This window comes from Artemia franciscana, chromosome 12 (assembly GCF_032884065.1).
Source record: "Artemia franciscana chromosome 12, ASM3288406v1, whole genome shotgun sequence".
Lineage (NCBI taxonomy): Eukaryota > Metazoa > Arthropoda > Branchiopoda > Anostraca > Artemiidae > Artemia > Artemia franciscana.
In genome coordinates, this window is record NC_088874.1 from 39,605,304 (window position 1) to 39,620,358 (window position 15,055).

Below are 15,055 nucleotides of genomic sequence, written 5' to 3' on the forward strand. Positions count from 1 at the left end.
GCAAAGCATAAACTCTAATTTCTTTAGCAATGAGAGAACTTTTAAAGTTTAAGAGACATCTGATACCATTTCTCTACCGCAATCCCAAGTGCGAAAAACCGAATGATAAACTCAGCTGAAATCACGAACAGAAATGGGTAGAAACAATAGATGGCAGCACTTTCGGACTCGTGGGAAAATGCCGCTTTTTTGCTTCTCTAAATTTTTCTACTTATCACTCAAAGAAGATATATTGGCTGTGGGGCAGGGTAACTGTCGCATATATTTAACACTTATAGATTTTAGTCCATCTTCAATTTGAAACTGGTGCCTGCCTGCTTGCCTGCTAGAACGGAGCTTTCCACTCGAAAGCAGAAACATGGTTTGATGAAACGAAAGCTTGGCTGCATAACTTCAGATAGTCTTCTCTGACATAGGCTATACAACTCCTCTTCATTTCACACACTATAGGCTCTGGCTCAAGGACAAGCAAAAACCATCCTTTTTGGCCCCAGGCAAGAGTTCTGCGAAGCTTTCCAAAATGTAAAGTCATATTCATCAATCCGGCCTAAGGTCCACACTTTCCGTAAAAACCGCAGAGGTTAGACCCTTACCACTTTCTGGCAATAAGCTGAAATCGGGGTGCTAGGAACAAAAAAAAAAACACGACAAAATCAAAGTGTTGCTCTCGCAACACAATAAATGTGCCTTCCTTGCAATAAAGTTTAGTACATCACCTCGAATTCAGTAGATCTTTTAAGATACTTGACAGACCAAACTACTTTGATTTTGTTATTTTACTTATGCAATTTCTTCGTGTCTAGTCTATCGTGCTAACCACTCGCCTAGGATAAACTACTTGGCAGCAAATCAAGGCTAAGCTAAATTATCTAATTATGTTTTTTAAGGGCTACTAGAGGCTAATTAAGCTTTCTTTCCAAGCTACGATATCGATAAATCTTAGTATACAATTTCAATTCTTTTAAATTGTAACAAAAGGAAAAAAGGAAAAGGGGGTACCTCCTTGTGACAAACAGGTGGTACATTCAACCCCCTTAAGAACAATGGGGTGTACTTCTCAAAATCTAGGGGGGATTCTGTTGTTTTCTGGATATTTTCAATAAAAATGCTAAAAAGGGCTAATTTTCAATGATAATACCAAGGAAAACGCACCCAAAATCTAGGATAGAGGCAAAGCATCTAGGGGGTAACTGTTCCCTCCCCTCCCTTATAGTTGATGCCCTTGAACTGGCTACTTTATGAGGTGACTGAGCGGTCTTACCAATCGTAAAATTAATAATCGTTAAGTAGATATATAAGATTTTACACTCCAGGCAGATTTTAAGAAACAAAAACACTTTAGCAGTACTCGAAATCAAAAACAAATAAAAATTGTAGAAACTCCAAAAATCGACTTCTTTAGTATGGGAATGTCAGGCCATGATACAAATTTTTGAAGGTATTCATTTACCCAGGCACGTTTACTTCTGACTTTTTTAAAACTTAGTGATGAAATGTCCATCTTAAAACCAAAATAAAAAGAAACAGAATAAAAAAAAAAACATGGGCAGAAAAATTAGAAAAACAATTTTAAAGCACATGGTAACAAAAGACTCATGATAACATAACTTTTCTTTGAAAATGTAGTTGTCTTTAGAAATTCTAAAGATAAAGATTCTAAAGATATCTAATGTCTCAATCTTTACGGGCGAAAATTGCGGTAAAATATAACTTAAAAAATATAAAAGTTAGTTTGGCTTATTTATTTTCGCGGCTCAATGTCGCAACACTGACAAAAATATGGTAACGCCCTACAAAACATATTGCATTGGTTCATTTAGCAGTCGTTACACCAAATTAAGCAAATTCAAATCTTTGTACGAAAAACTTTCACAATAGTATAGCTTGATGATTATTTTATTATAAGCTATGTAATCTTACGGAGCAAATTTTGTCCGTAACGAAGTCAGTACCAAGTAGATCCGATATCTACTTAGAATCCTACGGTGCTCAAGCTTTTGTCACATTATTGAAAAGCTGGACTTAGCAGCAACAAAATGGAATTTCTGTACAAGCAATTAATAAATTTGTAAAACAAAATTATAGTTTTCCCGGAATGCAAATAAATAATTGAAAAATTTATTATTGCCTCTTGGTGTATGATTTTAACAGTAAAGTTGGATTTGTTGTAAGGTTTATGGTGCCGATTAGGATATGCGGTTTGTATTATTTGTGTTTTCATTTATTTAGTCCTGTATTATTTTTGGTGTATTTTTGACAAGTTTTTTACTTCTTGGGCTGGCAGTTAACACTGATGTTGTTTTTTGGTTGAATAAATATCTCTCTCTTACAAAAAAAAGGGCTTTTCACGCTTGATTAGAATTTGAATATCTGTTCAATGTTTAGTTTTTTAAATAGTTTGCTTACGATGACTGGGATGACTTTAAGCGATGATTACGATGGTTTAATGGATCTTTGTGTCATCCCAGAAATAAGAAAAATAAGAAATGAAACGACATTTCAATAAGAAAACATCCCTAGCACCAAAACAGATCGGTACTATAGGAAAAACTGGTTGGTTTTGTCATGGTGCCAGTCGGTTTTCAAGCGTTTTACCTGAACGGACTATTAAACAAATTCCCACATAAAATCTGAATTTCTGACCCCGTGGGAGGCACCACGGGGTGCCTCCCTTTTAAGTGTATCTCATTTTCTAGTTACTCTCCTACTTATTTTGGTTTCTCCGTCTTTTAGATCTTTTTTTCTTGGTGGGTATTAAAACAATAATAATAATTAAACGTAGAGATAAAATCAAGGAGAAAAAATATAAACATAATGCCCAGTGCTTTAAATTCGATTGTGTATTTTGTGCTAACTCATTTCAAATTTAAATACTTGAGAACATAAAAACGTCCATGATTCTTTAACCGGTCAAGTTAGAAACTTACAAATACCTGGCAAGACTACCCTTTCGTAATGGTAAGGGTTTACACACACAAAGTCACATTTGAGGTCGAAAGCATACTGGCAGCACTTCACATGCTTTAGTTCACTCTTTTGTAGATCTGGCCATCGCCATATCCGTGCGTAGATCACATGAGGGAAACCCTTCCGACCAGCAACCTGAGGAAAGAAACGATTAAGTAAGAATGAGATGGAACAGACAAAACTGCGTGTTCTTTGTGGCGTGTTCAGGCGAATTTGACCGAGTGAAAACCTATTTCCAATTTGAATTTTGTTATAAACGAAAAATCATTTCGAATTCGCCTGATTTGTACGAGTTTAGTATGAGCCTCTAAAACACCAATAGAAACGGGTCCTGCCAGGACAATGCACCAGAGACTTCGTCTCGAAAAGTCAAGATGATGAACGGACTAAAGTAGGTACAAAATAAATGGCCTTACGTGATGAAGGAAAAGAAATTAAACGTTTGACATATTTTTCTTTTGTTTTTCCTTAATATTTATCCAAGAGCCAACAAAATATCCAAACATTTGGACTTTGTCACCCCAATTAAAGAAGTCCAACGTCATTGGCGTTCTACAGGCTGACCATGCTTTAGGGCGTTAATTTAGACAAAAACAATTCATAAAAGTGACGTCATATTCATATGCATTTAAAGAGCAAATAAAATACATGATAATATTGTAATGACAATATGCATTGTACAAAAAGTGTTTCATACAGTCAATATTTTTTATTAGCATAAAATATGCCTAGAGGACGATGGCCTTTTAAGCTTCCTTCAGGTAAATGGATGTAAAATTTTCAATAAAAAATAAATACCACTAGAGGGAGCATTGGGATTTTACAAATACCTAGGTGGGTCATGGTTTAAAATCGGTTAGGAGCGACGGGTTTAAATAAATAATGTACAGTAAGTTGACAAAAAACAAGTAGCCCTCCCTCGAGTCTCATGACCTTACCATTAGAGAAAACCCTAAGAAATACAAGAACAGTGTGTCTGGGGATCTTACGGTTAAACAAATTCCCGCGTAACATCTGAATTTGAGATGTCAGGTGAGGCACAGAATGCCTGTTCAAGCACAAGCAAGTTAGAAGCCCTCCTATGAGAAATGAACAGAATATATTGAACCTCCGTACCATTTCTGTGTATATCTCTAATATTCATATATCTAGTTTATAACTAGATATATAACTAGTTTCAGTTTGATTTAGTGATTTAGTTTTGGCTTTGTTATGAAGCAGAAACTCAGCATGTAGCTCGCTTATACACTTGCTGAAATTTGGACAAAAATACTTGCTGAAATTTCTAGTGTTGAGATTTTCCTTTGGGCTAGTAACAGTGAAATAAATCATGTTTAGTTAGACATTAGTGATTTTTGTTCATTAGAATTTCCTGTTTGTAGAGAATAAATATTTGACTTATTATAAACACCAAAATTACCATAAATGTGGTTGTTTGTCACCCCTCGAACCCTCCCAAAAGGCAAGTGAAATATTATGAAGAACCTTCAGGCGTGGTATATAGGACAAAGTCTAGGGCTGCTCTTTCCAAGGCAGTATCGAAGGTTTGAACAGTCAAAAGTAGATTTATAGCCGAAATTGAGCCTTGGCAAATTAACAGCAACTTACCATCTCCTTTAAACACTCAGTTTGCTGACGACACTGCAGCAACCGCTTCTGGTAAATCTCGAGAAGAGCTAGTGGTCAATTCAACATCTACATATGATAGATTGTCTACTTGGCTCTCTGATAATAGATTACTTCTGAACAGAAAGAAGACGAAGTTTATTGTTTACAGCAGGACGGGTCACAAGTTTCCAGATATAGAATCAGTTTCCCTTTCTGCGAATGAACCTGAGTCTGTTATTGAAAGGGTTGTATCGATAAGATATTTGGGAGTTGTGTCTGATGAGAATTTGTCATGGAAAGAGCAAATTAATCAGGTTAGAGCAAAGTCTACCCGTGGAGTTGGTATAATGTGCAGACTGAAAAACCTTCTTTCATATTGCGATCTTAAATCCATTTACTTTTCCCTTGTGCAATCCCATTTTGATTATGCATCTATTATTTTTTTGAACACCTTTAAAAGTAATGTTACCTCTTTACAGATTATCCAAAATAAAGCAGTTCGTATCCTTAAACCTTTTCTGTCATCGCCATCAAACTTCCACTTAAAACCCACAACAGAGACCCTTTTTTCACTTCATAATATTCTTCCTGTTCGGCAAAGTATCCAATTTTTCAGTGTTATGTTTAAGATTAAGCTTGAACGTGAAAAGCTCCCCAGATATTTTGCATCGATGGGTCTTATTCCTTCTCCTTCATCTTTACAAGTTGAAACCCGTGGAAAATATAATCTGCGGACTCCTAAGGTAGTTACAGAGAGGTCGCGTTTTTGCCTGAGGTATTTGATTCCTCTACATTGGGAAAGATTGAAAAATGAGATTGATTTTAATGTAAGCATAGATGCTATAAGACGGAAGTTGAAAAGAGTGCTGATTGAAAGTTATAAATCTAAATAATATGAACAAATGATTTTATCTTTTTTAGGCCTCCAGATGTCTTATGACTCACTTGGTTTTAAGTTGTAAATTTAATTGTGTCTCAAAATAGTGCGCGGAGGATGGAAACGGTACCGTACGCCACGGGATTTGTTTTTTATTTATTTCTGCCAAGACTGGTTAAGAGAACTATTTATTTTTAATTTTTGTGCATATTTAGTGTTGTTTAAAGGTAGCTCAATTGCATTCGAGCTATACTCTCAGCCTTAAGTTACCTAATATTTTGTATATTTTGGTTATATTAAAAGAACCTTGAACCTTGAATCTCCCATTTTAGCCAAACTAGTTCTTTAAAAAAGTATTTTCAGCTTCCCATCCCCACTCCTTGTCCTTAAAACAGTTATTTTTCCTGAATTGGGAAAAAAATGAACATGTCATGGACACAACGGATATAGACACAAGACGAAAGCTCGGGAAAATATCTTTAATTTGTCATTTGTATCTCTTACCCTAAAAAGCGTAACTTCTTCCAAACACGGAAAAAAGTTTTCAGAAATAAATTTTCAGATTGACTTATGGCTTTAGAAAGGGCATTTTTCTCATGCCCTTTTTTCTGGCCTTAAACAAGTGAATTATCGTCAGCTCGAAAATGAAAACTTTCAGGAGTAAATGAAAAGTTCAAACTAGGGCTTAGTGAGCATTTTCAACTTCCCACCTCCACTCCCTGCTTTCAGAATACTGAATCGTCATGGACTCAGAAAATTTAACTGGTACCTTTTGTGCCTACATTGAGGATAGAGGATATGCTAAAAAGGTTAAGACACAAATTGGTAGGGCATATTTTATACTGACACTGTCGGTTTGAAGTGTAATTGCCAAGCACAAAACATATAAAGATCTAAATAATAAATAGTTGTTATTGATAAGGAAAGGTTTCTAGCGCCAGTTCTGGCGAATTTGAAATGAGGGTAATTTTAAGAGTTTCTAGTGTAATTTTAAGTGTTTATAAGTTAAGCAGGAACTGCAGATCTCAGTAACAACTCGTTAAAATTCTGTGATGCGTGAGTGAACAGTGAAGCAAACAGGTTTATAAGACTGGTATTATGAAATTAGATTGTTGAATAACAAACTATAGAACAATGAAATATATAAACTCAACCCACAACAACAAAACCAAAGCCTTTTTTTCGAGCGCAGTTGTTGAACTCAACATCAAGATCTCAACTGACGGTGGAACAGTATTTTCAAATTTTGATTTACTATTGGAAAGACAAATTTATGACTCAGTTTACTATTTAATAATCTGATTTGGCAGTGGAAAAGCCCTTTATTCACGAGATATCCAAGAAATGTGTTATATAGGGGATATCAGCACCTAGCCAACGCACACAATACCCAACACATGAGTTTTTGGTATCACATACATTACACAACACTAAAAAAATGTATTACGATCAAATGCAATAAAATTGTAACAAACCAAGAACTGATAAAGGCTCGTTGGTTTCTAATGTTAAATTGGAGAGTATTGATGTGCCATCAAATACAAAACAATAATGACATTTGCTGTATTTTCAACAAAATATTTAATCGGAAGCATCTGGAATTAAAAGATTTTGGGGGGGGCTGCCTACCCTCCAATCACTCTTGACTCTTACAAAGCCAGACAGACCTTTCGAATTGACAACGCTATAGCGCTGCTTCCGGTGTAGATGCACAAACAGATGAATTACAGAGGTGAAATAGAAGAAACAAAACAATAGAACAAGAACAATAGAATAAATGAAATAGAAGAAATAGAAAAAACAGATTACAGAGGTGAAATAGAAGAAAACTATAGATTCTCTTTTGATGTATGCTCGATTTGAAAAAAAAAATTCTGAAATTCCATACCGGTTACTGTTGGCGCTCGAAAAGAAAAGGAAAAGAATCGAGACGGTGAAGTGGACTCAATAGTATACCAGTAAATGATTTGCTTGCCAGTGAGCTTTTGTACTTGTTCATCCATTTCACTTAAACTATATTTGGGACTATAACCTTCATTTTTCATATAAAATGGTTCTTAACTTTCCTCCTAAAATAATAGAACATAAACAGTTTTGCTATTTCTTCCCAAAGCAAAATTGGGACATTTGACGGTATGAAGGTGTACATTCGACGGTATGAAGACGGTACATATGACGATGCATTTGACAGTATGAAGACGATACATATGACGGTATGAAGACGAAAATTCGCCTTTCTAACAACTGAGAAGGATGTTCTTTCGACTGTGAATCAAACATTATACTATAGTATAATCTATAGTATACTATATATTATAGTATACTATACTATATATATAGTATACTATATATTATACTATAGTATAACTATAGTATCCAAACTCTGTTACAGAAATAAATAATAATTGAATATTACAACTTTATACGAGCGATTCTGCGGGGGTCGTTTAATAATCTTAAGCCCAATAACTATTTAAGAATTTCCCTTTGACAACAGTTGGTTCTATTTGACCCAAATATTACATAATCTATTTATAGTAAGAAAAGGGACAATTGTGTTAGCCTTGGGATTAAGCCTTCATGCAAAATTCTACAAAGACAGTTTCGACATGATTAACCCTTGGGGAAAAATAAAGGAATAAATAAAATCAGGGGAATTTTCTCTCGCCAATATTTTGCACCATTTGATCTAAATTTGGCACTTTCTCCTTTCGATGCAAGAAAGGCACTATAACCTGAATTTTCCAATCGGAACAAGCGCTTTTTCAAAATCCTAGAAAAAATTGTTTGATACAATCCCCTCTAGTAAAACAAATAATATATATCAGTAACTATCCTTCGCAGAAAACTAAATATCGCCTTCTGCGAATGGAAGAGCCCCCCCCCACCATACTCTCTATGCGCAGTTAAGTTACAAATAATCTACCAGATATATATTTCAAAGAATTTAAGACTTGGCTAAATTCGTTGTAATAAATAACAGTGTCTTTATTGACAGCGTTGATTGTGGCAATAGAGGAGCCTAATACATACTTGAAGCCTTCCATCTAGTGTCCGTTGAATCGTCACACATTTGCTTGGGTGTGTACCATTCGTCGTAATGGCTGTTATTAGGCTGTCCAGCTCATCTCGTTTTTCCTAGAAAAAAAGATTAACAAATTGTAAATAATAAAACAGCTTGAGAGCATCAGTTGGGGGGAAGTGTTTAATTTTCCCTAAAATTTCTCTCCCCCCTCCAAAATTCTGAAGAATATATTTCGTATTTTTATTAAAATATATCTTTTTGGTATTTTAATTGCAAAAAACAGGTAAAATCATCAAAGCTGCCCCTCCCATAGATTTTATTTAATTAAATAAAAGCTTGAGTCAATTAAAGCATGGGTGCATCTGTTGGAGGGAAGTATTTAATTTTCCCTAAAATTTTTGATAAACAGTTGACTGGAAAAATATCCAAACACCAATCTAATTGTACCAGTTTCTTATTTGAGTCCCTGCATAAAACTAAGAATTTTTGAAACATCTTGAAAACTGTTAAATGTTCGATCAAATAAACACAATTACTGATATTGCAATCATTCAATACAACTTGTATTGATTTATTTCTACCACTGAGCAATAGGCCTTTGTCAACTGGGTCTTGACTAAGTTTTGCGAGTTGGGCCATAATAGCATAAAACTTATATAATAATAAAGACAATAATTATTATTATCTACAATAGAGTATATATATAAAGCCTATATAATAAAAAAGTAATAAAGATAATAATAATAATAAAGCCTGTCACACGCAGATATAAAAAAAAGAACTGTAATTCAAGTAATTACAAATTTATTTCGATATTTCTGATGCATTTGGAAATATTTGGTAGTGTAATACTTACGTAGTAAGGAAATACAGTCATTCTGCTCTGATTTTCGTGTTTCACTCAACTGAAGTACTAAGATCTTACTACTATTACTATACATAAAACTTACTGCAGCACCAGGTTACCCAAGGCCAACACAACTGAAAACGCTCCACCTCCCCTACTTCCGTCTTTACCCTGTACACAGGAGTTTCAATTTCCTTTAAAACACTCCTTATCTCAGTTATTGACTTCAGTAACAAAGTGTTTCTACTAGACAGTATAAGATTTTAGCAGATATATTAGCAAAATAGCTGATAGACTTCAAATGCGCAATAAGTTAAACTGAATAGGCTTAGCTCACCTTCAACTTTTTGACCAGACTTTCAATAGCTCTTTTTGAAAAAGGCTCTGATTCACCACCTTGCCTGTGAAATTTTATGTGACATATTAGCCCAATAGCTCATAGACTCAAATGCGCAATAAGTTAAACTGAATAGGCTTAGCTCACCTTCAACTTTTTGACCAGACTTTCAATAGCTCTTTTTGAAAAAGGCTCTGATTCACCACCTTGCCTGTGAAATTTTATGTGACATATTAGCCCAATAGCTCATAGACTCAAATGCGCAATAAGTTAAACTGAATAGGCTTAGCTCACCTTCAACTTTTTGACCAGACTTTCAATAGCTCTTTTTGAAAAAGGCTCTGATTCTCCACCTTGCCTGTGACCCAAAAGACTATGCACAATACTCAAACATGGATCAGCTGATGTAGGGGAAGGTGAACTCGTCATGTTATTTTTGACCTCCTGAAATCGACATAATTGAAAAATTACATTAGCACTAAAATATAGTAATTATTATCTACTAGTCGATTGGCTAATTTGTTCGACTAATTTATTTAGACGCCTGTGTCTCTGAAAATAATGGACAAATTTATAATATAATAATAACAATAATTTATTTTTAGCCAACTAAAATACAAGACAAGTGGAGTAAATAAAAGATAATGAAAGAAAAGTAACACAAGTATACGAGAGATAAAACATATACAACACAACCATAACTCAACTAACGAAAGAACCTCTAATAGATAACACAACATTAAAACGAAAACAGGTGAAAACTAATGAATAAATAAACGAACTAAAGGGTTGAAGGGGCCCAGAGAAGAAACATAATCCTTTTCCAATCTTGAGCCTAACTTCCGCAAAGAAGTAAAACTGTCAAAAGCCCCAATAACGAACTATTTTCTTGTTCCTATAAGACCGGGATAAATTAAGTGGAAAATTACAATAGTGGAAACATAGTATAAGCAAATCAAATTCATTTTTTTCAGGATAGGTGAAATACCAGACAGGAAAAGTATTAAAAGGTCACAAAAGCTACTATATAGCAATGCAAGCGCTTTTCGAGAATAATGACCACGATTAGCCACTATTTTACCATAGCCCACTTTATGATTTTCTTTAACATCCCATACAATATAGATCCTAAAAGTTAATAGATTAGAACAAATATGAATGCCTAACTACCGCAATTTAGAAACATGGGACGGAGAAGTTAGAACACGGAAGACAAATGGACATAGACTTTCCATTAAAGACTCGGTACTCACACGCTGGTGACTCTGGTTTGAGAGTTCCTACACGCGGAAATTACCCTGTAAAAAATAGTCCGCCCCAAAAATTATCTGCAGCATTCCCTAAAATTATTAACCTTTTCCCTAAAATCATTCCTGTTCCTAATTTATCTAAGTACGAGGAAATCCTTTGGCTATGTATTAGACCTAAAGTACTCCCCCGTCCCTATGAGATCATTGCAATAGCAGTCTTCTATTGGCGTTGGAATTCTTTGTCCAAGGGGCACGGGTTCAATCCCAGTTGTGACCAGTTATTTAGTTTGGGACAGGGTCAGTGGCGTGACTCTGCAAGCTCAGCCAGACTCGGCCCAGCTCTAAATGGGTACCTGGAAAAATCTGGGGAAAGGTAAGCAGGAAAGGTGTTTGAAAGCACAGGATGGTTGGCCCCAAACCCCCCATTGCACTTCCTGGCTGAAGGGCCACGAAACGGAGATCAGCGCGGCCGGTTTGGACCTTAAGGGTCTAGTGCCGTTTTACTTACTACTTACTTACCTGTATTACTCGCCAGACCAAAATATTGATGCAAAACGCTAATTTTTCCAGTAGTTGCAGACAAGCGCTGATTTTGTTATCTATGAGTACCCAAACACTGGACTTTTTTCTGGTTGGTGAAGCCAATGAACTTAAGACGAATTCAATTTACTCCTCTCTTAAAGTTAAGCAAATAGTTAAAATACCAATAACTAGAGGAAATACCCCTCTAGATGTCATTCTAACTAATCTGAATAATTTTTACAGTCCCCCCCCCAGCTTTCCTCCATTGGGTGGGAGTTATCATTTCCCCTCCTCCTGTCCCCCTCTTTCGTCTTTAAGCATACATTCTCAGTAGCTTATGGCTCTTCCGCTCTTTTCAAAATGCTTGCCTTCCTTCTTTTGGAACGTAGCTGAGCACTAAAGATTGGACTGATATTTATAATTTGCATGATCTTGATGAAAAAAATCACTACCTTTCAAAAAAACCTAACCGATAAATATCTAATTTCGTTCTAGTACAGATCTAATTCAGAAAAAAAAATTCAAAAAGTGCTCCAGTGACAAACCATTTATTAATCAACCCATAAAAGCCTAATTAGAAAAAATTGAATCCTTTCAGAAATGGTAAACTGGAGGAAGCTAATAAACTAAGAAAAGCAATTAAAAAGAACTAAAAACAAGGTCAAAGAATTGATAACTAATAAACCAAACAATTGGTATTCTGAAGTAAAAGAGTTGTGTGGTAGGAGTCTAGACCAGCTTGAGTTCAACCTATCTGAATCACCAGGAGTTACCACTAATAATCTTAACAAGTTCATTGCTTCTATCATCCAGAGCCTTCAGACATTGTTTTATCAGTTACCTATTTGATATTCTCCCACCTGCTTTCCTTTCCATGTCTCTGTCTCAAATCGAAAGAAAATTTCGGAAACAACGAAAACGAGTGTCTGCCCTTTAGATATCCTATCTCCTCTTATTAGTGCTTTCAGTGACTTTCTCTCAAAGCCCTTGCCTGTTATTTTCCAAGAGATTACTGAGCCTGGTCAATATTCGCAAATTTGGAAACAGGGTTCCATAGCCTACTTGAAAAAGGAAGACGGAAACCCTAGTTTTGAAGGTGTTCGTCCTATTTCACTCAATCTTATATCCTCTAAACTTTATGAAGGATTCCTTGCAGATTCGCTAAAGGGGAAAATCCTACTTTTTACTGACCTGTGAGAATTTGGGGACATCAAATCCACTTCTACTTCCCATTACCTTACTTTTCTTATTGACTCAATTGGAAAAATTCTCGAAAAACTAATTGCTGGCTAAATTTAATTTCTATTGACCTTCAAAAAGCATTTGACCTTGTTAACCACAATACTTAGGTTGACAAACTATTAACTGATTTCAATACTGATCCTTTCCCGGTTAAATTGGTTGCCTCCTTTTTATCAAATAGATCGCATGTAATTAAATATCAGAATCAGTATCTCCGTCCCCTCCCTGTCCTCAATGGAGTACCCTATTTTATTCTCCTAGATCCACCTCCTTTCTCCTGTTATAATAAAATAATCTCGCTAATAAATTTCCCGTCAGATGGAAATTTGTGGATGACTTGAAAGTTGTTGAAATCTGCAACCGAAACTTAGTAAGCAACTCTATGAGTAGCCTCAATGATATTGCAGATGACACTGCAGTACCCCTCTAAATCTACATAATACCAATATGTTTCCTTATAACCTCACCCTTTTCCTCAACCCTATCTATCCAGATCTTTCTGTGCCTTCCTTTAAATTATTTGGGGTTACAATTTCCTCTAATTTAAAGTGGGATATCCATGTTAAAGATACTGTCCTTAAAGCTAATGCATCCATGTCTCTCCTTAAGCTCTTGAATAAATTTAACGTCCCCCATCCCATTCTTTACTGATATATACTTCCTTTGTCCACCCACATCTTGAATATGCATGTCCAGTTTGGCATCCTGGCATCTACTGTGATGAATCAGAAAAAATTGAATCTGTTCAAAAAAGAGCCCTGAGAATAAGATTTAAAGAACCTAAGCTACTATACTCACTCCTTCTAAAACAAACCAAGTAGGTTTGTTTTAGAAGTTGTTTGAGCACAGGAGAGGAACGTTGTGCCTCCGTTTTGCAAAAAAATGCAATAATAAACCTTTTTACAGAAAACATTTTTCGCAAAAGACACTTCCCATCCAGACACTGCCAGCCATGTACTGTTTCTGAATCCGTTTCTATCTTGTCTCCCATCCTTTGCTTAACCTCCAGGTATAAAAAGAATCCTTGTCCCCTCCTTTACTGATAAAATAAATCACTAGTTTTTCTTCTTTTTTTGGTACTAGTGATACCTAAGTTTTATGTTTGTTTGATTCTTTTGCTTCCTCCTTTTTGTTTATATGTTCTCTTTTAAACTTTTAGATGCTAATTTTATCTCATTCTTTTTTAATTTTGTTTAAGTTTTTATTTTTCTTACATTTTGCCAATTAACTTTTTCTTTTTTTGAATAATGAATAGCTTTGCCTTTCTGATTTTTTGTTTTCGACATTGTTTAGCCAGTTTTTTGTTTACAGTTATTATTACTGGCTTGAACCTTTAAAAGGACAGAAGTTAAAACACAGTAGGTATACTGGCAACCACTAAGCCACCTGAATCCAAACTGATTCTGACTGTTATCCATAATTTCTGTCACAAAAGGTAACAAAAAATCCTCAAAAGCTTTGCTAACTGTATATGCCACAGTTATGGGTCTTTAGGAATCACAATTTAAAGAATCCTTTCCACGCTTTAGCACCAAGGTTCACTGCTTAGAAAAGAGTCAGGCACTAAAGAGGATGCCAAGCACATTTGGAAAAGCAGCTGCAGGTGAATGCTGAGGACCTTGATCTAGATGCTGTCATGCAAGATGCCAATAAAAGTAAGTGATCGTTTAATTTTTATTCCTTTGTTGTTTTTTATTTTTGATGTCCTAAAAACAAATTAATAAATATATCAAACAGTTTGTGGTGACAAATTATTTATTTAGTCATATAGTGTGGTAACTTATTAATTTATTTTATTATTATTATTATTAATTTTTGGTGGGTCTTTTTTGGGTCTTCACCTTCCTCTTGTTCCTCACTACTGGTTGAAAAAAAAATAGTTTTTTTGTATATTTTCGGTTGGGGTGTCTGCTCTGGTGTGGTGAGCAATTGATACTATGTCTATTTTTTCTTTCCTTCTCCTTTCTTTTATTGATTATCCCTGTATTTCTTTACTTTTTACTTTAGGTGTTTTATCTGTACAAATCATAGTAAAGAACGAGCTCTAGTCCATAGTAACTGAAACATTAATGGCAAAAAGGACTGATGTCATTCAAGAGGATCTAATGTAGTAGTTACTGTTAGAAGTTTTGTTTAGATTTATAGTAAAGAACAAACTTTAGCTGGAAGGAACTGAATCCTGTGGTTCATTCATATTACCTTCATTATTTTAGCTAGAAGGTAACTAAAACTTTATTAAATTTTAATTTCAATAAATTAAAAATTGTCTATGGTAGGCAATATGAACTCTGGTCTCCCTCATGACAAGCTGGCCTACATACCAATGTACCAATGGAGACTTATTGAATATAGGTTATGTAAAAAACAAGATAATAAATTC

At 35.0% G+C, this 15,055-nt stretch overlaps 1 protein-coding gene across 5 annotated transcripts in view; it reads right to left on the bottom strand.

Annotated features, from left to right (window-relative positions):
* LOC136034110 (zinc finger protein OZF-like) overlaps nt 1–15,055 on the bottom strand; it is a 41,400-nt gene that overhangs the window by 23,128 nt on the left and 3,217 nt on the right. For 4 of the 5 annotated variants that reach the window (XM_065715254.1, XM_065715253.1, XM_065715255.1 and 1 more), the window contains exons 2-4: nt 9,956–10,105; nt 8,486–8,590; nt 2,934–3,102 (exon numbers count right to left, since the gene is read on the bottom strand). In XM_065715254.1, the coding sequence (XP_065571326.1) occupies nt 2,934–3,102; nt 8,486–8,590; nt 9,956–10,090 (409 nt within the window). In that variant the 5' untranslated portion in view covers nt 10,091–10,105. Of the gene's footprint in view, nt 1–2,933; nt 3,103–8,485; nt 8,591–9,661; nt 9,726–9,955; nt 10,106–15,055 lie in introns of those variants that run through there. The other variant, XM_065715256.1, reaches the window with a different exon arrangement.